Here is a 24,243-nt window from a genome sequence, read left to right as displayed (position 1 = left end):
CATTTATTTTAAAGCAATACTGTAGAATGGCAAACCTTTTAAGTTTTATGCCAAAAGTATAAACCGTACCAAAAATAGCACATATAAAAGTTTGTTATGCTTTACTGCTCAATTGTATTATTATATTTCCTATTCCTTTCAATTCTAACACGTTGACTACTTAAATTTCTATGTGAAGTTATGCTTTAATTATAAGCTACCTGCAATGACCAGATGTAGTATAGGGTAGCTAAACCTGGTAAAGTTTAATACCAAAAATTTTGCCATGATAAAATGTATATCAGGTGGACTTATTTAAAGTAATGCAATTAAATTTGTGGTTTATTTTATAGATTTAGCTACTGGTAAATCATGCTTTGCAAATTTTTCTAAATAATGAATGGAAATGATTGTGCTCAATCTGAACTTCTTATACTGGAGCCATTTTATGGGGGGTCTCATAAAGTATTGATTGATGTTATTATTGCTGCTTTAGAAAAAAAGTTAATTCCTTTTGACTTACACACGTTACCTGCTAAAAAATGGCATTGGAAAGCTCGGACCTCTGCATTTAGTTTATTTCCAAACATTGATTCAAGAAAATGCTACAAAACTTTATTTTGTAGCTCTGTATTGAACTTGTGTGAACTATTGGGACTTTGCACTCAATTGTCAAAGTGTAAAAAAGTGGTTTACTTCCATGAGAATCAACTTGAGTATCCTGTGCAAAATAAGAAAGATCGAGATTTTCAGTATGGATACAATCAAATTATGACAGCAGTAGTGGCAGATGTGGTTGTCTTCAATTCATCCTATAACATGGAGTCGTTTCTGTCAAAGATCAATAGTTTTTTAAAACTAATGCCTGGAGAAAAACCAAAGAATTTGCCAAATGATATTCGACCAAAATGCCAAGTGCTTTATTTTCCAATAGAATATATGCCACCTGGATCATGTCACCATAAAAACTCTCTTCCAAGTGATGATGTGCTGCAAATTGCCTGGACTCATCGCTGGGAGCACGACAAAGACCCTGAATCTTTTTTCAATATACTTTATCAAATGAGGGACAACAATTTGCAATTTCAAGTATGCATTCTAGGAGAGCAATATTCTGAAATCCCTTCAGTTTTTAAAGAAGCAAAGGAAAATCTTGGTAATGATCATATCAGACATTGGGGTTTTTTAGAAGACAAACAATCATATTTTAAACTTTTATCTTCATGTGATGTGGTTGTCTCCACAGCTTTACATGAATTTTTTGGTGTTTCAATGGTTGAGGCAGTAAGTTTAGGTTGCTTTCCACTGTGCCCGAATCGCCTTTCTTATCCAGAAATATTTCCTTCATCCTGTCTTTACAATACAACCCAACAACTTTACAAAAAACTACGACAGTATTCTAAGAACAAGACTCTCGTAAAGAAGCATTATAGTGAAGCAAGCTTTGACCTTGATCGATTTGCATGGACTAATCTTAAATCAAAGTACATGTCATTGCTATCAACACATTGATGTTTTTTTAGGGCAAAAGTATATAGACTATATTACTGAGGTTATTTTTGAAGTGTTGCACCCTGCTTTTTCGTATGATAGCTGCATTAGAGTGCAGTCACACGGTGCAGTTTTCATTAGACAATTGGAATAAATTGAAAATAATTTTGCAAAAGTTTATTGATTTGTTAAATTGCAGATTAGAGGTAACTTTATGATTTGGCAATGCCTTATTGTAAAATGTTTTTTGTTTATGTAAGTCTGACATACTTCGACACAATAGCCTATGTGTTATCAGAGGTAGGCAGTAGCGTGCTACTAGCGGCGCTACGTTTTTGTTGGAGGAGGGGCGCTACTGTTGTTCAAATGTAGCGGGGAGTCGCTACATTTCTTTCAGTCGCACTTCCGCTACCCGCTACTTTGTGAAAAAAAACAACTATTTTTTTTTATGAAACAATGCGTGAAAAAAATCAAAGCAAAAATCATTTGACTATTACTGGAAACATCAAGTCACGTTGATACCGACAAGAGTGGTGCCAAATCGAGTCCGACGATGAATGTTTTGGTGCTTTGGTGCCATTGCATGAAACGTCGATACGGAAAGAAAAGTCAATTAAAGAGGCACTTTTTTTAGACTGAAGTCAGTTCTTGATCTTGACCAGTGCAGATTTAAAAAGTCTGTTAAAAAGCATAACACCATGCATCATTCTTTCCAGTGCTGAAGCCAAAGAGCAGGACTCGCATTTGGAAATACCCGTAATTTTGAAAGATGCGTAACAATAAATTTTACCTCGAAAGGGGTTTCCACTGTTTTCTATAATGACGTTGTAATGGCATGGCAAACGAATGGTATCCTTCGTTTTCAAGGTCATTTTGTCTTCACAAAGTCCTTTCCCATGTCAGTGTAAGACAAAAGTAGCGTGATATAGTTATAACACACCTCTGTGTTTAACTATATCATGGCTTGCATAAATTTGTTTTTAACGATAGCGCATGAAAAATTGATGTTGTGCCATTCCCACTGGTCAACCACATTTTGACTCTTCATCTGCTGGAAAGCATTTTAAATTGCATTAAATTTTCAGGTGAATTTTAAAGGTATGAAAAAAAGTAAAATTGAACCATTGACGGTTCAACGAATCAGAGGAAAAACTTGGACGTGCCGTTATAGCTTGGCAAAAATGGAATTGTACAAAACAAGTTCAGCAGTCTGTCCCAAAAGAAATTTCGGATTAACATATCCTGATTTGCAAAAACAACATAAAATATGGAAGTTCGCATATGGTATATACCCTCGCCACGCTTTTTTACATGGATTCACTGTTTGCAAACGTTAAATAATTGTAAAAAGGACTGATTTGCTGACTGAGTATGATTATTTAGCACTACAGTATTATAAATATACAAAATCAAGAAAATGAAGTATCTTCTGACAGGTGTCAAACCCACAACAATGCTTGATATGAACGACTCGGTTACATGTCTGGTAAAAGTTCGTGTGAGAATAAATTTCTTTGCATAAATATACAAAAGCAACACCAACGCACTTGAACTTTTGATTTTCTGTGATTGCAATGAATGAAGAATTGCTTCGCTCCTGCAGTGGATGAAATGACGATCGTCGATCAAGATTCGTAGATAGCATTACTTCATCAAAATACTACGATCAACCGTAGCGGTCCGAGACTCAGTCAGGGAACAGCATCTGCAACCTGCCAAGGACGAATTAAGAGAGGACTACATTGACATACAAATTCATCAACAGCAACAAGTGAGTGCCTCGTAGAATAACTGGTAAATTATGTGTATTTAGCGTTCAGTTTAAAGAGCTTAAACCCTTTAAAGGATTTTTATGGTTGTATTGAATGTATTGTGATGGCATTTTTGCTAGAGATATTTTACTCATTTCGGTTGAAATTTCTTGTTTCTGCACCCGCTTTGCGCTTTCAAATTTCCGCTAGACTGAGCTATAGCGCTAATTGTTTTAGCGCACAGTCGCTTTAGCAAATGAATGCATTGTAGATTTTTACTATGAGCTTCAGTGCGGGATTGGTTCTCAGAAAGCAATGGCCTATGCGGTATTTTTAATTTTTTTGTATATTTGATGCAGTTTTATTTAAAGGTAAACCATGCTTTTTAACCATAATCTTTCCGCCTCACGCCACATAGGCTGCACATTATTCCCGCTAAGTTGAAGCATGGCCACCTGGAGATGCGGCCTGATTTGTCACATTTTGCAGATGTTGATTACAGCTACTGCTAGTGCTTGACTGACATTTTTTGAGATGTTTTTACCTTTTGCGGTTTCCTAATGACATAAAACTTTTTTGTTGCCTTGGGAAAGCAGTAGCAAACGAGAAAAAGTAAGTTGAAAAACGCAAAATCAGACTGTTATTGAAAATTAACAGTCTGACTAAGATCTTCGAAATCGAATTTTCTTTGTTTTTCAACATGTGAGAATGTTAAAACCTATTGTGTCATCTGGGGAAAAGAATAAAGAAAGCGTAAAAATCTAATTTTTATAAAAATTTATTTAAACGAGTTATGAACATGAGTTATGTCTGTTTATGGTTTATTTAAACGTTCGCCCAAAGTTAGAAAAACCTGGAAATTTCTGCAAAATGTGACAAATCAGGCAGTATCTTTAGGTGGCCATGGTTGAAGCAACAAAAAGAATAATTTTTAACATTTTTTCAGCCACCATGTTGTCAAACAGTTGAATCTACTTTTGTAAAATTTTGAGCCGTAGCACTTGCTTCAGTTAATCTTCGTGTTTTATTTATTCATCTGAGTATTTGCTTTTGAACTTTGGAACCGCTTCGTAACTGGGTTTTCTTTGGTCCTATCCTAGTTGCACACTAAAATTTATTTTCTATTGCGAGACTTCATCAACTTAGCCAACCATTTGAACTTGAACTTTATCCAGACATCTAGTCTTTCCTTTTCATCGTCAAGTTCAACCTTCTGAAGTTTCAGAAAAAATACTAAACCTACAATTAGGTGATTACTGACACGTTTCATTTTCAGGCACAAAAGAGACCCGCCGAGGCGTAGGGATAGCCAGCAGCAAAGTAACCGAGATCTGGAAGCTTGGAAGGAAAGGAGGATGTCGGTCATACGAGAGTTTCTTGTCGCGTCTGATCGTTTCGCTGAACCTGTGCATATTTATGTTCCCGTCGCCCGTCGGTTCTACAAGGCAAGATATCAGCGAGAGATACTAGAGATTACACGTTTTACCAACACTGTAATGTGATGTCAGTAACCCTATTTCCAGTGGGCGGATACTGTGCTGTTAAATCGTGGCATTGGAGGACTCATACATCTGATGAAAGCGGCTATTCAACATAATAAAGGCGTCAGTAACCGACTAAAGACAGCTTTTTATCAGCTGTTTTCTGATGTGTTTATGCAAATTGTGATGGGATTGAATCTTTATCAATAATACTCAGGCCTCTAAGCTCCTTTATTTATCCGGCGACCAAGCATGGCCTACCAGAGCTTCTTCTCGGCGGCCAAACTCTGGCGCTCGGCAGCCAAAGTCAAAAATCTGTAAAAATTTGCGTTTCTAAAAATGCGTTAATTAGTATCGTGTTTTGCGTTCAAATGGGTAAGAACAAGACAAGCCCTGAAATATATTTGCAGTTGTGTTTAAATGTACTGCTTCCCCAGTGGATGTACTGTAGAGTAGACTAGAGCTAGTCTTTGAGTTTTTACAGGTTGACGCTCATACTTTTTGCGAAACGTTTACCAGCAATATTTCTCGTCGGCGTGTGCGAGACTTTGCCTTGTTTGTAAAAAAAAGGTTGCGAATGAAGGCTAAGTGAAGAAAAAAAAGTTTCACTTTCAATCCCGAAGCGGAGAAAAAAGTTTAAAATGCGAAAGCAAGTGGAGAAAAAGGTTAAAATACCGTCTGCAGACGTTGAATCAATGTAAAAATGACGATTTTTGTTGTCTGGTAACTGAGTGGAGAAATAGAAGGGGGTGACCAAACATGGCTTACCAGCGCGGTAGTTTCGGAGATTATTTAACGACTTCTCGGCGGCTAAGGCCGCCGTAAGCTTAGAGGCCTGAAACATTACCTTGACGCTGATACCAGGCGTGTAAGCTATTTTGCATTGTTGTCAATCTTGTTCAAACGCTAACTTCACATAGAGGCCATTCAGCCATCAGGGAATGGAATGGAAGACGTTTTTTCCATCTTTCATTCCATCTCAGAAATCTCTTCCATCTTCACATTTTGATATCCGCGTTGAGTATGCCACAAATAAACCTAAAAACCATAGGCTAAATTTAACAGCAGTATTTTCCTAAGGATTACGTACCGTTTGAATTATTGTTTGAACGTACCGTTCGAATTGTTTCAGCAAGCAACGTAATATTTTGCATGTCTTGATAAAGCGTTAGAAAGTTAATGATGGAAGATTGTCTTCCATCCCATCATCAAGATGTCTCATTTCTTTCCATCCTTGACATTTTCCATCTTCCATCCCAAAATCTGTCTTCCATGATTCCATCCCATTCCCGGTCAGCTATATTTGAAATCGGGAGCTGGTATACAAGCCCCCCCCCCTGGTAACTCATGACAAAGACAGGACTCGACCAAACATATAGGGTGAAACTACTTTACCTTTGCTTTACTGTTCACACACTTCAATCCACATGTTTTGGTCAATTTCTCTTTGTCATGAGTTACCAAGGGGGGGGACTTGTATACCAGCTCCTGAGATCGTCTGTCGCTGATTAATTAGCATCAAACAAAATGAACGTCACCTTGCACAACGTCGTGCTTGAAGGTTGTCAATAACTACGCACAACCGCTTGAATTAGGAAAGCGCCCGTGACGGTTTTTAAAGTGTCGTATGACGTCTCTGGATGAGGAAGTTGTTTTTCGCCATCGTTCTGCGTTATATGGGTTGACAAAAACGCCGTGGATAAAGTTGCACTGTATAAGAGAGTGAAGAAAAGTAAAACCATGACGTCATGTGATATTGAAACAGGTTCTAGCACAAAAATTAAAAAAAAACTGTGAGGCGCACGTGGTCCACACTCAACAGTGTTATGGCGCCCTTGAACGACCGGCCTGATCTAGGCGTTAAACCTGTCTTCAATTTAGCAAATCACTTTTGTTTGATTGCGGTATATGTGGTCCGTGAAAATTATTTTGTCAATCTTTATCGACGTCATATAAATATTTTTCAAGGGATTTTTCAAAACGCTTTATCATACGTCTTTACAGAAATCATCTCACATTTTAACATCGTATTCTCTAATAGCTTATTAAGTTACTTTCCTGCTTACCGATCAAAGAAGCTTTGTAACACAACCTTCCTGATCGTCACCATGATAAGGCATCCATGGCGCGCGTTGGTGATATTTATAAAATTCCAAGACAGAAATTTACTTCAATTTAAATTTCTGTGAATTTTGTTTTTGGGCTAAGTTTTTACAATTAATCTGCGGCTGGCAATCCTTTTTTTACTTTCTCTAAATAATGATTAAACAAATAAAACTAACAATCAACTATTGATTGTAAGTTACCAGCCAAACAAACCAAGTACGTGCCTTCTCTTGCACTGAAATTCCAAGTTTGAGGGTGATAATTACCAGTAATTGAAGGAAATGTACCCTGTCGTTTACATTGTATCTTGATATAGATCTAATAAGTGTTGTCCAGTTTTAGATTACGTGGAGGTAGGTTACGTAGCAAATGGTTTTGTTTTTATGTTGATTCACACCAGGTGAGCCTTTCTCTTATCAATTTCATTTTGCTAGGTTGAAAAAACAACTTAAAATAATGATCTGATAAAGGACCTGTCGAGATTTAAACATGACGCGTGACCGAATGGGGTTGGTAATAGGCTATCTTGCCGATAGTATTTCATCTGAAAAACACGTTGCTTGAATGAAGACTATGACCTAGAGTCCTAGACGTAGCCTATGCTATAAAGTAGGGCTGTGAAACCTGCGGCAGCGGATTTGCCAGCATCTCACAAAATTATCATTCAAATTCAGTTTTGTCCCCACTAGCGGGAGTGGTCGATTTTTTCCTTGCAGCGATTTCAATTAAAATGAATCTGGTTGAGAATGCAAGTCAGGTTGGAAATTCACCGTAAATCGATTTTGAAAACTTTTGTGCTGATTTTTAATAATTTAAATTCTTCACGTGCCCGAGGTCTATCCCGAATGCGCTGATTTGGCCCGGCTATAAGTTTAAGAAAGTTTGCACTCCTACTGTAAACGAAACGGCTTGCTACGGATCGTATGTGTGGTGAAATCTATAGTGCAGAAAGTTTAGGCCACTCTTTGTTCTAAATTTAGTGTTATTCGTTTTGCTTTTATCGGCTCTGAAATTGCATAGGCTACACAAGGTATATAAAAGTTCTTTTGACAAAAAAAAAGATAGGCCGATGGACGCGATAGTATACCTTGTAGCCCATGCAACGGATTCATGCATCATTGCAGAGAAATCCGTTGCAGACAGAAAGATGTCTATCTACAATCTCCATCGTCGCATAAAAAGTGTTCACCATTCTTCACACTTTAATTCGATTTGTCATATCAAGGCGCATAAAAAAAATACAGCATGTTGTTTTCGCTTTGAAAATGTTCTGTAAATAACATTAGCGCAGTAGCTTATACATCTAATGAAAAACGCTTGTCCGTCATCTTCAAGTTCTACTGTAGGCCCATTTGCTAAAAAGCCACTTCTTTTCTAAACTAATTGGCCACTTGTTTGATTATAACATGGGCTTATTCAACTATAAAAATTTTTACAAAAGTTGAACTTGTTTATGAGACATGTGATATTTACAGTGGCGCAAAATTTGGTAATAGGCTTTAAGTTTCGGGAGCCCAAGAAATTTAAAGTAAATAAAATGTTGAACAGACATTTTGGGTTTTACTTTATTCAAAACGCGACATTAAGTTTTTCTTGAAAATTAATTTGAAATTTCATTTGATTAGAGAAAAATTACGAAACAAAAAATCATGAAATAAAGTTTATTATGGCTTTATAACATAGGCTTACTGAGTTATGTGACTCTTTTTCGTACGGTAACTCAAACTTCTATAGACTCCTCTCTCCCCAAACTGAGATTCCGTCCTTTTAAAACTGGAGATTTGGCTTCACCTGAAGAGCTGCGGTACTTTTTTTCTTGCAATGCTTTTATGAAAACTAGTGTCGTAGGCCTACCCATTTTTTTACTAGACGCGTTGCTGACCGCAGCTCTATTTTAATCGAATTTGCACCGTGGCTTACTGGTAATGACGCTTTGCGCAATCTCGCAGCTCACAAAGAAAAATATTGTACTGGAATAAATCCAGCCTAATTACTGGGCCAAAAGTAGAGAGATTTATATGAATTGGGTCAGCAGGCTGAGTGGAAAAGAATAAAGATTGAGATGCATTGCACAGATTATATTGGCCTGTTAGGATTTAGTTACGTAAGCTACCAGTAAGATTGTAGGTTAACCTTGGAAAAGACAGCTAAAGCAAATTACTTTTGATTGTGGAATGTTGGAACAGGTGCCACGTAGACTAGCAAACGTCGTTGTACGTGTAGAAAAATGGCGGCTTGTTTTCAGTAATTTAAATTTCTGGGTCTCGTTTATCAAATAATGAGATGGTAGTTTTACTGCCCACGCCCTCTGACGTTCAACGTAAGAAAGATAATTGTCAAATATAACAACGTGGTTACATGACTTAAGGTGACAGTTGCTTCGTTTCACTGACGCAGAAAAGTTAGAAGAACAAATTAAACTTTATAAAGAATATATCGTTGTTGCATTGCCATGGATTTATTAAAAATGGTTTTGATTTTTGGATTTATCACCATAGTTAGCGGAAAAGTCAATAACGGTAAATCTTTCATAAATATTTATTTCTGTTTGGTTTAACATTTTTAGCCAACTTTACAACGGTTAAATTAAGGCCATGGTAGTTTTGTGAGCACCTACATTGTTTTTAAACCAAGCCTACTTCAATAAACTTTTTAGCTAGCTTGTAGTAACTTAAGTTTTTAGTCTACTATGTAGGCTATTCGTAACAAGTTTCGCAAATAAAAACTTAGTAGACTTAAGCCACTCAACCTTGATATGGAAGTGTGATTTCTGAATGTTTCTTCAGTATTATTTTCATATGTTTAGATAGCGTTACGTATGAGGTATCCTTTTTTTTGTAAAAACTTGACATGGAAGCCAGCCTTAAAAGTTAATATTCATAGACGCCTACGCCCTAAACTACATTAAAAAACAATACAGAAGCACTGTTCGTGTATAGCAATACAATGGCAATTTTTTTGCAACAATTTTTTTTTTGTTTTTTCAGTGCTTCTAAGAAGTTTGTTGGAAAGATATCTATTGAAACTGCGTTCTGGAGCCCCGGCTTCTCTTGAGCCAAACAGCAAGGACAAGTTCAGCCCCGTTGTTCCATTAACCACCACGGTAGCAAAAACGACAACTCAACCAACAACAACCATGAAACCAACTACAACTATGAAGCCTACAACAACCCCAGCTCCGACCACAACTACCAAAAAAAGCAAAACCGTAAGAGATGTTTTAATTTTGTATTTTTTTCCAATAAATGATATTTTCTGAAAATATATAAATTTTGTATGCTTTTCTTAAAATCTATGTTTTCATGGATCTCAATATATGTTTGTGAGCCCCAGATTGGCAACCACTACCCAAGCAGCAAAATACTTCAATTTTACATCGATTCAATGTCTGCAGACTTTATATCAACAAAAAAATGACGGGTTTTTGTTGTCTGTGTATGTGACGCTTTATAAACTGATAAAGTGCTGTAGTTTAGATGTGTTTAATTTATGGCAATCAATCAATCGACCTATCATAATCATCTGATAAAAATTCACGCAGGTGCTTGTGTTGTGCGATAATTTCTGCATTTACAACAGCTTTACAGAAAGATTTAACAAACAATGTGGAGATTTCAAGCGAAAAGGTAAGTTTAAAATCGATCTTTGTGAGCACAATTTTTACAAAATACCGTAACTTTATCTATTCATAACAGAATTTAATATTTGGTGACCTTATAAAATTTCAAAGCCAAAACGTTCAATTTTCCATAGATTCTGATAATTTCTGTTTTCACAACTTGCTAAAGATGAAATGCGATATACAATTAAGTCTAGCCTACTTCATTTGGCATTTCGTTTTAAGCCAACCACATCTATTTATCATTTTTCCCACTTTTGATTTGAAGCTGTATTTGGAATGTGTAAACTTGTTATTGGGTGGATGGCAAAAAGGTTTTTCAAGATTTATCTTCCTGTGTTTTCAATTTAATTTTTCAAAGCCAATAAATCTGTCCGAATATGGAGTTGTAGACAATAACGTACTTATTTGTAGATGGTGAAAGACAGGTGTCCGTTACAAAACATCAAATTTTAGTTGTAATTGCTAGGCCAGCTGCTAGGCTAATTGTAGGTCTACAGAAAAGTAATTTTATGGAATTAATCCAATGCTACTGTGAACAAGTGCAAAGTTATTTGCATCTGGCCAGTTACTAACGCGGGAATAGCCTCGATCTGAGTGAGGCAGGTAAAACTAAATTCACGGTGACCGGCAATGCGTCAGTAGTTCAAAGCCTCTACAAGTAGCTTATGCGAAACTGCTAGGATTAAACTTTCATAGAGGCTTTCTCAATATGACAATAAAAATTCTCATAAAGAAGCAAAAACGGTCACATAGTTTTAAAAGATGGCTTGGAAACATTTTTATGTAGGCTAAGTTTTAGGCCTAAATTAAAAAATAGCCTATGTTGATAAACAAAAGTCTTCAAAGCACTCTTTTTCTATTTTAGGAGTAAGGTGCTTACTCTGTCGCTACGACTTCAAATGTGGAGGCACTTTGAGCTACTTTGCGTAAACAAACAATATCCATGAAGAAGAACTCGATCACTGAATCCCAAGCTGGCACAACCAACTTACTTTGGTTGAAGCGAGGGAGCCATGCAGTCACAGAGATGACAAAACAAAACCAGTCAACAACCATGAGACAGCATCAACGTCATTAATAAAATATAAATAGGCTAGTAAGCCTTAACTAAAACATTTTTTTGTTATTGACATTAACCTATAAATATCCAAGAAAGTGCGACTTTTGTTGTTAAGTTACATGTGTATACTATTGAGTGTCGTTGGAAGAAAAGCTGCAAAGTTGGCAAACGGTGACTATAATTGTGTAGCCTACATGTTTATACGGTATCAATGCACACAGTTTAGTCTTACATGTTTAAAAGATAGACATATATTTGCAATTGACATTTTTATTTCTTCAGTGTTTGTACGCACATGACTTATCATTGCCAAAGCATGATTTATGATAGAGTCCAATCTTTATCACAAACACTTTTCATTATTTAGAAATTGACATTATCTAATCTGTTGACGATAAGGTTGAACAGTGTTTTTTAACCTTTTCCGAGCCACGGTCGAGCAATGCATTAAAAAATCTTGCTAAACACCAAATGAAATTTAGAATGATATTATAAAATAAACAACATAACAACAATTTATTTACTTTTAGTATTTTTCAGTGCGATATCTGAGCCTGTTTGGATGAGGCCAAAGTTAGTATTCGGGCAGGAATTGCAGAAAGACAAACGCGAAGCTCTTGTGATTTTTGACCGGTGCTCCAATGAAACACTACTCAAATTAATAAATTTCTTGCGAAACATCTGACTGTCTTTCACGGAACACTATAGTGTTTCGTGGAACATCGGTTGAAAATCACTGCAGTGGAATTCGGTTATGTATCAGTGACACTATTTCCAAGCTTCCTTCAAGTAGGTCAATCACTATAAACGAGTTCAACTGTAGTCTACTAACAAGGGTGTAATATACAAGAAGATGTGGGAATAAAATGCTACCCACCAATTCCGCTAATAGCCTAGCCTACTAATTGGTCTAAACTTTTTTAATTTTGAGTTAAAAACACGACGTTAATCTAGTTTTAATGGTGACCAGCGCCAGTGACCCATCAATTAACCTTGCTGCCGGACCACATTTAAATTAACTATTAATTAATGGATGTAAGTTTTTTTTCACCAGTTGGTCAATGCGAAGAATAGCTTCCCTAGTAATAGCGCATCTAAAATCATGCACAAGGATTAGTATGCAAAACAGTTTTTGCATTTCGATTTGATGGTCATCTAACAGAAGACCCCGGTTGCATCTCCTGAACCCCCCTTCGCCTTGAACCCCGGAAACAAAGTAACTATGACATAAAAATGTAGCCTACGTTGCGTAATCTGAAAGTTCTCGCAATTTTTATGATTGTTATCTTAACTTTTTGTAACTTCAGTGAGTTGCTCGCGTGCCATCTGGAAGACTCTCCCGTACCACAGTTTGAGAACCACTGCAATAGAGGAAGAGCCACTGCATATAGACCGGTTGCTCACATAATGTGATCCAGCAATGTTTTTATGAAACAATGAAATAGGCCAATAATAAAGTAGTGAAAGTAATAAAGTAATGGAACAATTTTTAAACATCAGGTTCAAAAATTTAAATACATCGGTAGTGTGGTGAATTGGGATGCAAGGGGTGAAACACAACTCAACATAAGAACAACTCAAGAAAAAATAAGCTTCCAGCAAATCAAACCAAATCTTTGCAAAGAAAATATCTCCTTTATGACAAGGTGTAGAGCAGTATTCTCAACCTTTTTGTTTTGGCGGACCCCTTTTGGTTCCTTCGAAGCGGTCGCGGACCTTTACAAAATTTTCATCTGAAATTTTCGTACATTACTTCTCCTATAATGGAATCAAATGTTTCATAAGTTTCGAAACGACACACATAGAAGAATTTGCTGAACTCTCGACGCACTTATGCCGAGTGATGACATTGACGAAATTATGTTATGAGCTTTATGTTGGCACACAGCATCAAAAATCAGTAGGCTAATCTATATGTTGATTTGATGTCTTTCTATAAATTTTATCAAAAATCAATAGAATTTTGTGACCTTTACAAAGGATTGCTCCCTTTTTCATTTCTAATCAATATTAGCCTAAATTCGTTAGGCTATAGCCTAATCTTTGTTATTGCAAAACTGTGAGTGGTGAGAGATTGCTGACTAACATTTGTATTTTGAAGTTAGGCATTGATCAATAGACTGCTGTCTCAAAAGAATTTAGTTGAACATAGCCTTATTAAAAAATTGATTCATTTATATGATATTTTTTTAGTTAGGAAACCAAACTTTTGTGCAATTTCAAACTTTAAACTTTCAAAGGATATCTCCCCAGTTCGTTGGGGACTACAGTTTGAAAACCACTGTAATACACAAATAAAACACAACCAATCAATTTTTAAACTTCATAATTTATCAATCATGCTGCAAACTCGGAAACTTTCGCGGACCTCTTGGGGTCCACGGACCCCCGGTTGAGAACCACAAGTTTAGACTTTTAAATTGCTATTTTTAAATGCAACTCTGAAACCTGGAATATCTCAATAAAAATGGCTAAAAAAATTAATGCTTTTGAGATGTGGTGCTTCCGTAGAATGCAACGTAATATTACGGCTTGCAAAGAAGTTTTACAGCAAGTAAACCAAACCAGATCTCTGTTTAAAAATATTAAAACAAGACAATATAAATGTCTCGGCTTTGTAACAACCGTAACAACCAAGACAGCCACTTTATCTGGCCCAGATCTTTACCAGATCCGGTACAGATCTGACCAGATCTTTACCAGATCAGGTACGGATCTGACCAGATCTTTACCAGAATTAGGCCAGATATTGGCTGTCAGTGTAGAAAGCAAAAACTAGAGTAGGGTATCTCTCTACAACTGATACATTTTTTGGAAAGCGGGCACCTGGTAAACAAAGGCAAACTCACCTGAAACAATTTAACGACAAGACAGAAACAGTCATTCTTTCATTCATACAACATATCGTATGAATACTTGGTTTAATTAATTATTCATCCGAGGCCGTCAATGCTTGGATCAGGCAAGGCTATTGAAGAAGGCCTAGATTTGTAATTATTTCTACCAATTGAGTTAGGCCTAGCCCTAGCCTACACGTTTTTTTCGATTTTTATGTCGTAAGTTCTTCATCAGTGGTGTACAATGTCAATAAACTATAGTTAGGCTACAACCAAAGATTTAGGTAATGAAATTGATTTTTATAATGAATTTGAAGTAGCCTACACACATATCGGAGATCGTGAGAGACGTCAATTCATATGTGTTTAGTACCAGTTTTAAAAGCTTAAACCGATTCTGAATTTATAGCTACACTATCCATTTCGTGCTCGTCTTGTTTAGTTGATTTGAGACATTCAGGGGCGCCGGAATCGGGGGGGGGCAGGGGGGCGGATGCTCTCCCTGCCCTCACTTTTTCTATAGATGGGGAGGCAGGGGGGGCAATGGTGCCCATTTGAGGTTATGTAAGCTACTGCACATTTTGCAATACGATATAACAATTTCAGCTATTCGTTTTTAACTAAATTATAATTTTTCATTTCTGCCTCAAAGTAATAGCCTATTCACGACACAAAATTCTCTATCACAGTAGGTTAGCCTACATCAGGGGTGGCCAACACGTCGATCGCGATCGACCAGTCGATCTCCAAGTCCGAACTGGTCGATCGCGTCGGATTTTATGTTGACTTGACAAGATTCTTAAAAGCGCGTTTTTCAATTAATATCGATAGTCCTGAGAGGAAAATCGTCTATTAACTCGGACAATTTATTTGTTTGAATAAACTTAATCAGGGCTTCAGTTGATATAAAAAATCCTTGTCATACACTCCTATTAAAGCAGATTATCATGTAACAAGGATAAAAAGCAGGTGTCTTGGCAAAGATAAAGCAGTAACTTCCAGTGTGATTGCTGCTTGGGTTAAAAGAAGAAGCTAGTTATTCTTACAAGAGTTGTTACGTGCGTTTATTGCAGCCTAACACTCATTTAATCATTTCTACTAAATGAGCTGAAACACTAACAGAGCCTACTGCTTAGTACTGACCAGGGCCTGATTAAGGCTCACGGAGGCCCGAGGCACAGCAAAGTTTAGAGGCTCCTATTGGCAATCGCTTTCGATGCAGAGCAGCAGTGCTCTACTGAAGCATAGCGAAATTCGCTGAAGCGTGACGATTTGAAATCGTTATTCTATTTGGCAATCGTTACACAATTTGAAATCGTTACTCAAAAATAACAACTGTACACACACTGGCACATTGGCACAACAACTTTCACCACCTACGCCTACGATACTAATGTAAAAACATTGGGGGCCCCCAAAACCAGGGGGCCTGAGGCCTGTGCCTCGTGTGCCTCATGGTTAATCGGGCCCTGGTACTGACAATGGTTTGTAGGTTACTAGGCACTCGTTGGGATGATAGTTTCACCAAAGATGCAATCCTCAATCGCGTTTACGTAGAAGTCACCTTACTGTAACACTGTTTTCGCTAGACAGGACATGTCGTACGGATGGACTCGAGGCTTTCTCGAATAAGCTTAATGCTCTGTGAAAAACTGGAGACAAGAAAAAAGCCTCTTGGAAGACCAAAACTTCGATATAAAAATCAGCTAAAGTAGGCCTATCCTTGAACTAAGCCAGCATTGATCTGAGATCGTAAGAAGAACTTGTCAGTGACAGGTCAATCAGAAGAAAGAAAACTAGGGATGGCACGGAATGTTTTGAAAAAAAAGGAAACAAAAGCGTTAGGATAAACAAAACATCTGAAAGGAAAAGCAAAAAAAAACACTTTCCACACTCTCCATCTACAATATGACTTTTGCTCACGTCTATTCCATCACAGCAGCTTGAAGACAAAACCAATGCTCAGACACGAGCTTGAGCCAACGACGACGGCTGACGATGGCAAATGTGTGATAAATGTAAATCCATTTACAGTAAAGATGCTATGCCCACAGGAAACTTCATGACCGACCGGTCAATCACTAGTGATTAAGACACTTTCTAGTCGATCGCAAGCAATGAGAAGTTGACCACCCCTGGTCTACATCATTACAACACAGCATGATGCCCTTCTGTGCCATTGTTCTTTGTATACTGGACACTTGTAGCCTACCATTAGGCTACTCGATAATGAGCTGATAGATCAGCATTATCGCTATATCTTATCTTAAAAATTAAAAAAAAATTGCCCTTTCAGCAACAAAAGTGCCCTTTTTTCATAATCCTGCCCCCCCCCCAGCCAAAAATCGTTCCGGCGCCCCTGGAGACATTGCAGACGATTTCATTGACAAGGACAAGCAATGTGAAGAGTAGGCTAAATAGCCAAGGTTGCAAGTTCTATTTTTATTTAAGTTTTACATTGGTGTCCGAATTGCCAAAGTATTTGCAAGTCAGAGTTCAAGGTCTGGTTAAAATTTATTTTCGTTTGGCTATTTGGATTTTTTTGAAGGTTTGATTTCACAAACATGGTTGGTTGGTTTTGAATCTTCATCCTTGTACAGTCGCACTAACAAAGCCTTGATCAGTTATTCTCGGTAGTGTTGCATATTTGTAGAGGCTTTTGACGCAGGGCCGGTTATCGAGATTGGAAGGATGAAGCTTTCAATTGTTGAGTGTGGTTGCCGGGAGATTATTGGCTATGTTTGTTGATGCCGGAAATACAAGTAGGCTATAAATATTGGGTGAAATTCATGTTTCCAGCGACCGCAAATTGAAATTTTGTAAAAAAAAGAAAGCTTTTTGCTTATTTAGGTGTTGCCGTCGAAGAAAAACTTACTATATAACATGCAAAACCAATGTTATGAGCTAACTAAACGTTTAAAATTCGAAATCTTAGACTAAGTTAGGCTACACATTTTGACCAAGCTAAACTGACTAAAATAAACAGTTTGGTTTTTGAATCTTTATCCTCAGACTGACAAAGCCTTGATATGTTATAGGCTACAGTAGGCTACTGGCAGTTTCGCATACTTGTGGAGGTGTAGCGGCACTGTTAGTAGGCCTATAGTAATCTGCCAAACAGCGACATCTTGAGCACGATAGTGGTGAGAATGACCATGGAACAATATCAATATGCTACTCTTGCGTAGCAGTTTGTTGCAGTGAGAAAATGAATTGACACCATCAGATTAAAAAGGAGATGACCAGTCTGATGCCCAAAATTAAACCATGCCATGCTGGCAGCCGTGGCCGAGTGGTTAGCGCGTTGGGCTCGCAATCGAGAGCCTGCATGTTCGACTCCAGCCACCTGCAATTGCTGTTGTTTCTCTGGGCAAGAAACTTTACGATAATTGCCTCTACCTAGTGATCGATTTCGAGTAATGGGTAGTACCAAATTTAAGTCATAAGTAGAGTAGACAACCGGAAACAGACATTGCCGTCGGCTGCAGCGTGGGTCAGGTGTATGTTGGAAGGCGTAGGCTACACCGATGCATAGCGCTCAAGTCCGCTTTCCCGCAATGCAGGATAAAGATAAACAAACAAACAAACAAACGCTGATAAGAATCTAACTTGCAAACTGATACCCATACCACACTTACAGCATAGCCTACTGGTAGGCTTATACTGATATACTGTTAGCGGAGTTAGCCTATAGCCTACGGTCAATCGGTCATACTGCTATCTAGATACGCTGAAGTATCTAGCCCGTTTGCGCACATGAGTATACTCTAAGTCAGGGGTGGGGAACCTTTTTAGTATTGCGGGCCACATAAAATGAGAAATAACACAGGCGGGCCACTAAAAATTTCGAAATTTTAGCTAGTAGCTTGACAGCGGTGACAGTGCATTCTTTCAGGAATTCTCCATCTGCATGTGGTTTCAGCTTCTTTGCTATCAGTTCAGTATGGTAACTTCATAACTCGTTCTGACAATATCTTCATCCTGTTTGCAGTAGCCTACCTTGACAAAGTGCTTTGCTGCGCTTGTAACTCTCTTCTAAGGACATTAATCTTATCCTGCCTCGCCTGCCCTGCTAGCTGTTTCAAATAGCAGGAGTCATAATGACGCTCTAAATGTGATTTTTTCTTTGCTGCTACAGATTTACCACAAACAATGCACACAGGTTTGCCACTTAGGCTACTTCAACAAAGTACAAGTTTGTCCAATCTTTCTGGAACATTGTGCCTTCATCACTAATCTTTCTTTTCTTTGCAGAAGCCATTATACAACGTAAAATTTTGCTAATTTGAGAAGTAGGCTACTCTGCAAAACACTTTTCACGAATGGCATAACTGACCGATTAACAATAACTGGTCACATTGTTGTTACAAATTGCCTTCTATGATGGATTAACTAGTCATAGAAGGCCATTCGCAATATACCGAGAATGCAGAGCCTAGCCTACTCTTTTTTAAGCTGTTGTTTCAATATATTTTGGGTAAAGAAATATTGACGCGGGCCACATGGAACAGTCACGCGGGCCGCATTTGGCCCGCGGGCCGCAGGTTCCCCACCCCTGCTCTAAGTCTCTGGTAGGCCTATATATCGATAGGCTACATACTGTTACATAATGAATTGAATTAGTGTTGCAAAACTAAACACTGGTCGCTCCAGTATAAGAAACTCGTCTTGATTTAAAGCGTGTGGCTACGGCACATTGATTATAAGCGGCACCATAGCCGTACGAGACCAAACCATTTTGGGGGGGCAGAACGTAAATTTGCCCAAATCTGCACGCTTTTATAGAAATTGCCCAAATATAATGTATGCGGTGCATGATTACAGCGAAAAACTAACATAACAAGATCCCCAGCTAGCTAAAATTCTTACCAAAGTAATCAAGATAGAACAACTGAATTCATCTTTGAAGATACCTTTTTAACATTAGGCTACATTTAACATTTAGCCTATAACATTTTTTTGTTAAATGTTGTGGTATTGCTTAGCTATGTACGGTTATGGTTGAAAAAGTACTGTAACCTCTCCACCCGAATTGTTTTGTAAAATGAATATATTATGATTGGTTTGAGATTATATATTTCAGCAGTAGCATTTTAAATGTTGGTGAAATTAACATGACGCAGTTGCATAAACAAACTAATTATATATATTTTTTATTTTGGGGCGCAACTGCATCATTTTAATTTGGGTAGTTTTATAAAAGTAACCAAACAAAGCTAAGCAACACCACAACATTAACATTACATTTTACAGGTATAAAATTTTTTTGTTAAATGTTGTGGTGTTGCTTAGCTATGTCCGTTTATGGTTGAAAAAGTACTGTAATCTCTCCACCCGAATTATTTTATAAAAGTATTCACCAGATTTATATAAATTCATATTTTGTAGTTGCCCAAATCAAGATGATGCATTTATGGATTGTCACAATCAATGTGGGAGGTCTCGCGACGGGCTGCTTTGTATCTTGACCGAACGTGCTGTTTTGATTATAAAATTCCTATGCTATAGGTTATTATCGGTTACTGTCCTGTAGTAACCTTTGATTGCGAGATCTTTATTATGCGACGTGTTTCAAAAACATTTTGCCCTACGTGCGAATCTGGAATGTTCTTTTGTTTTTCACAATTGCCAAATGTCGTTTGTCATGACATTATAAGGATGTTTACCAATAGATCTGTGATTGCAAAATCTTTATTATGTAACGTACTTTCTAGAACCTTCTACCCTACGTGACAATCTGGAAGCTTCTTTAAACTTACTTGTTTACGTTTAGTGCAACTTGACAGAACAATCGAGTCCTTATGATGTAACATTACGTAACCTCCTTGAAGTTACTAGACCGAACAACCTTCTATAAATAGTGGTGTAATTTGTGTAATTGATGAAGTATTATTATGAGTTGATTATGAGAGTTGTGTTTTGTGGTAGTGGGTAAGTAGATGAGAATTGGTGCTGATATAAATTGTGTTCGAAATTAGCGTTATTTGAGAAGCCGTTCGTTAAAGTCCTTCAAGAATTTTCATTATCATTTCACCAGTAGAACTATCCGACGTTTAATTGACTGCCTTTCGGTAATATCCCATTAAACTACGTCATTGAACCTTTCCAAGTCTCTTTCCTGGTAAGAGATAGAAAGAAACCGTGACATTCTGGGAGCTCGTTCGGGAAATATAAAACCGAAAGAAGAATATATCATCAACAACCTGTCAAAATGGCAGATACCGTCAAAAATGATATGATCGAAAACTTACAGAGCATGGCTGAACGAATGGGGCTGAGTGGCAATGAGAAGTCTCAGTTTGTGATGGAAGAGTATCACAAGATAATGGACCAAGAAGCTCAGCCAGAAGCTGACGAAAGAGAAGAAAGAAGAGCTGCTCGTGAAATAAGGAAAGCAGAACTTGAAGCTGAAGAGAAACGAGCACAACGCGAAGCAGAAGCTGAAGAGAAACGGGTGCAACTTGAAGCTGAAGAGAAACGAGCACAACGCGAAGCAGAAGCTGAAGAGAAACGAGCACAACGAGAAGCTGAAGAGAAACGGGCGCAGCGTGAAGCAGAAGCTGAAGAAAGAAGAGCGCAATATGAATTGGAAAAGTTAAGGCTTAATTTAGAAAGGCAAAAACTGGACATTGGTGAGCGATCTAATTCTACTAACGACAATGTTCGAGATGTTATTGTAGCGCAAGCTCGACGTTCAGATTTGCCATCATTTGTTGAGGATAAAGATGACTTAGATAGTTATTTGTTAAGATTTGAACGATATGCTACAATAGCCAAGTTGAAGAAGACAGCGTGGGCTACTCAATTAAGCATGTTGTTGTCGGGGCAAGCCCTTGATGTATACTCAAGACTTTCACAAGAAGATGCGATGGACTACGACAGATTGAAGTTATAGCTTTGTTAAAGCGATACAATTTTACCGAGCATGGATACCGTCAAAGATTCCGTGAGGCAAAGCCTGAACGACACGAAAGCCCAGGTCAATTTATTGAACGTCTAAGAAACCTTTTGTTAAACAGGTTTGAACTTTCGGGGGCCGAACAATCTCTAGATGGATTGGCAAACCTTATTGTTAAGGAGCAATTTACAGAATCATGTTCAAAGGATATACATGTTCAAAGGATAGCTATATAGCATATTTTGCGTTTTGATTTGGGCAGTTTCACAAAAGTATTAGAGACATATTTTGGTGGCTGCCCAAATTGACATAATGCAGTTGGTCAAATGCATTTCGTGCTACAGTTTGATCACCATGCAATACAATACATCCATACGGGTAACGTGCTAAATAAAAATTTTGCGGCACATTTCTTGTGCAAATAAGAGGCTGTAGGCTACTTATAGTTTCATAGATAAAAGATATTAATTTATAGTTTTTCTTAATTCATTCAATTTTGTAGCTTTTCATATAGCAATTTTTGCCCGAATTCGCGACGTTTTGAAACAACAGGGGGCGGATGCCCCCCCTGCCCCCTGGCTCGTACGACTATGAGCGGCACGTATCAAGCTAACAACGTAGATGGCAGAAAACTATGTAGCCTACCGTAGTCTATATGTAGGCTAACGCAGTTGCAAGAATGCGGCCCAGCACTCTGTGGAATTCCAATCGTCAGGGTAGTGAGAAAAAGCAAGGCGCCGTGGAAAACACGCAAGAATAAACTATGAAGAGCCTGCAGGGCCACATAGATTCCAGAACCAATAGTAGGTGACGTCAGAGAACGTAGAAACGATGTGGCCTAGCCTACGTAAAAATCGCAGGAGTTATAGAAAGGCTTTGAATCACTGACGCAGGGCCGGTTGGCGCAGAGTAAAATTTCTATAGTTGTTGAAGTGCTGTTGGCTGTGAGCTATTCCATCCACTAGGTGCCGCTGAATGAAAAGTAGTCCTGAAATACGTTACTCAAAAGAGCCGAACCAGCGCCGCTTGATCTTGAGTCGGGCACTTAACCACTGTGTTAGCACACCATAGCCTCCCGTTTTCATGGCGAAAACCATATTGGAGTAGTAAAACTGGTAAAACCATTGAGACCAAACGTCATCAAGACCGACCTTATATCTGTCCGTCTGCTGGTAAAGCTTTATAAAAAAATGAATAAATGAGACATAATGATTGAGGATGCAGCAGCAGGCAGCAGTGGCCGAGTGTTTAGCGTGTTGGGCTCGCAGTCGAGAGCCTGCATGTTCGACTCCAGCCACCCGCACTTGCTGTTGTTTCTCTGGGCAAGAAACTTCACGATAATTGCCTCTACTCAGTGATCGATTTCGAGTAATGGGTAATACCAAATTTAAGTCATAAGTAGAGTAGACAACCGGAAACAGACATTGCCGTCGGGTGCAGCATGGGTCAGGTGTATGTCGGTAGGCGTACACCGATGCATAGCGCTCAAGTCCGCTTTCCCGCAATGCAGGATAAAGATAAAAAAAAACAAGGATTCAATTTTAGAAATGTGAAGGGGCATGGCCACTTTATCGTTTTTGCCTCTCCTGGCTACGTTTATGAATCAATGAAGAGATAAATCAATCAAATCCAATTAGAATTTTGCATTTTTGTAAATAGACGAATAGTTACAATTTTGAAATGTTTTCTTTGATCTATTATTTCACGAATAATTCTTTTGTTTAGATGAATTAAGATATTTTCCTGATGAGGGCAGAAAGTTTTGCCGAAAACGTTTGAAATTATGTATCTATTTCATTTCTGTATTAATTTTGAATTATGCAATTCAATGTTATTAAGTTGTTATCGATTGTCTGTGTATGGTTTTTAAAAAGTACCTCTCTACCAAAGCTATACTATTAAAATTTTGTGTTTGTCATGATTGTGTTTTTTCATTCTTTTTGCCGTTGTCTGTGATTTAAAGTGTTGCCCAGCAAAATATGCAAATTTGCTCAAATAAATAAAGTTTGAAGGCGAAGCATGTTTCATTGTATGCTGTTTCATTCAGCTGTTTCATTCATTCTTTCATGGAGTGTTTTGTGTTTATGAATTCCAGGGATATCTGAAAAAGGGGGATATGAAGGCTTACAGCGATTGCCTATTTGCCTTATTATCACGACACTAGAAGGGCGGTAGTTGGTACCGCGTTAAACATGCGTTTTTTTTAAAAATTGCAGACAATTTTATAGTGCAGGTGCAGCTGATACAGTCAGCTGTCAGCTACAGAAGAAAGTCAGTAAATGTTATGTAGAGCACATTTAAAAAATCTTGTTTGGAAAGACAGTTGAAAGGTGACTAGTAAGCTGTTTTTCTTAACAAAGCCTTTGCAGTAGACTGAACAGGAGGCTAAGTGTAAAGCAAGTAGGCTATGGTATGCTGGTAGTTGAATTAACAAGTATATATACTTTAATTATGAGCATTCAGTGAATGTCCATGCCTGATGGCAATATACGGTAGCCATACAGGTTATCATAACAAGGTTTATTATTACTATTGGTGCCAATTGTCGTTTTACAAGAAACAGATATTATTTATGATAAACAGAAGCCCTTCTATTGTCAGACGTAATAAAAGGCCTTCGTATCCCCTTTAAATATCCTGGTAAATAAATTAATATGTTATTCACAGTGTCAAATCTAGAACAGACAAACTTCATTTATTTTGCACACAAGCAACTTCAATTAAATTGCAGGATACAGAATTACAAATGAGTGTTCTGATCAACTGTGTACCGTCGTTATAGTCATTCGCAATAATATGGAAAGTGCTTTTTAGGCTATACTTTTTAAACTTTCAGAAAGATTTCATGCACGAGTGTTTCCATACAGCTATAATCAATCATAGGCCTACTTGAAAATAAAGTATAATGTAAAATAAATATAAATAGTTTTAATATGTAGGTACCGGTAGTGTGTAAGTTATTGCTGAAGGTTGAAACGTTATTCAGGTTTTCGTAAGGGATTTTATGAAATAATTTTG

The 24,243-nt window shown here is 37.7% G+C and overlaps 2 protein-coding genes across 2 annotated transcripts; both read left to right on the top strand.

Annotated features, from left to right (window-relative positions):
* The first annotated feature begins 349 nt into the window (after positions 1 to 349).
* LOC145784478 (tRNA-queuosine alpha-mannosyltransferase-like) lies at positions 350 to 2,388 on the top strand. Its single transcript, XM_082596302.1, has one exon. The coding sequence runs from the start codon at positions 376 to 378 to the stop codon at positions 1,489 to 1,491; it is 1,116 nt and encodes a 371-aa protein (XP_082452428.1). The 5' UTR covers positions 350 to 375; the 3' UTR covers positions 1,492 to 2,388.
* A 6,817-nt stretch (positions 2,389 to 9,205) lies between these two features.
* On the top strand, positions 9,206 to 11,956 carry LOC145784877 (uncharacterized). Its single transcript, XM_082596712.1, has 4 exons — positions 9,206 to 9,327; positions 9,796 to 10,016; positions 10,350 to 10,434; positions 11,296 to 11,956. Exons 1-4 carry the CDS (start codon positions 9,261 to 9,263, stop codon positions 11,358 to 11,360), a joined length of 438 nt encoding a protein of 145 aa, XP_082452838.1. The 5' UTR covers positions 9,206 to 9,260; the 3' UTR covers positions 11,361 to 11,956.
* Positions 11,957 to 24,243: the final 12,287 nt, after the last annotated feature.

This window comes from Aplidium turbinatum, chromosome 15 (genome assembly GCF_918807975.1).
Source record: "Aplidium turbinatum chromosome 15, kaAplTurb1.1, whole genome shotgun sequence".
In the NCBI taxonomy this organism is placed as follows: Eukaryota; Metazoa; Chordata; class Ascidiacea; order Aplousobranchia; family Polyclinidae; genus Aplidium; species Aplidium turbinatum.
This window is presented reverse-complemented; position numbering and strand designations above follow the sequence as displayed.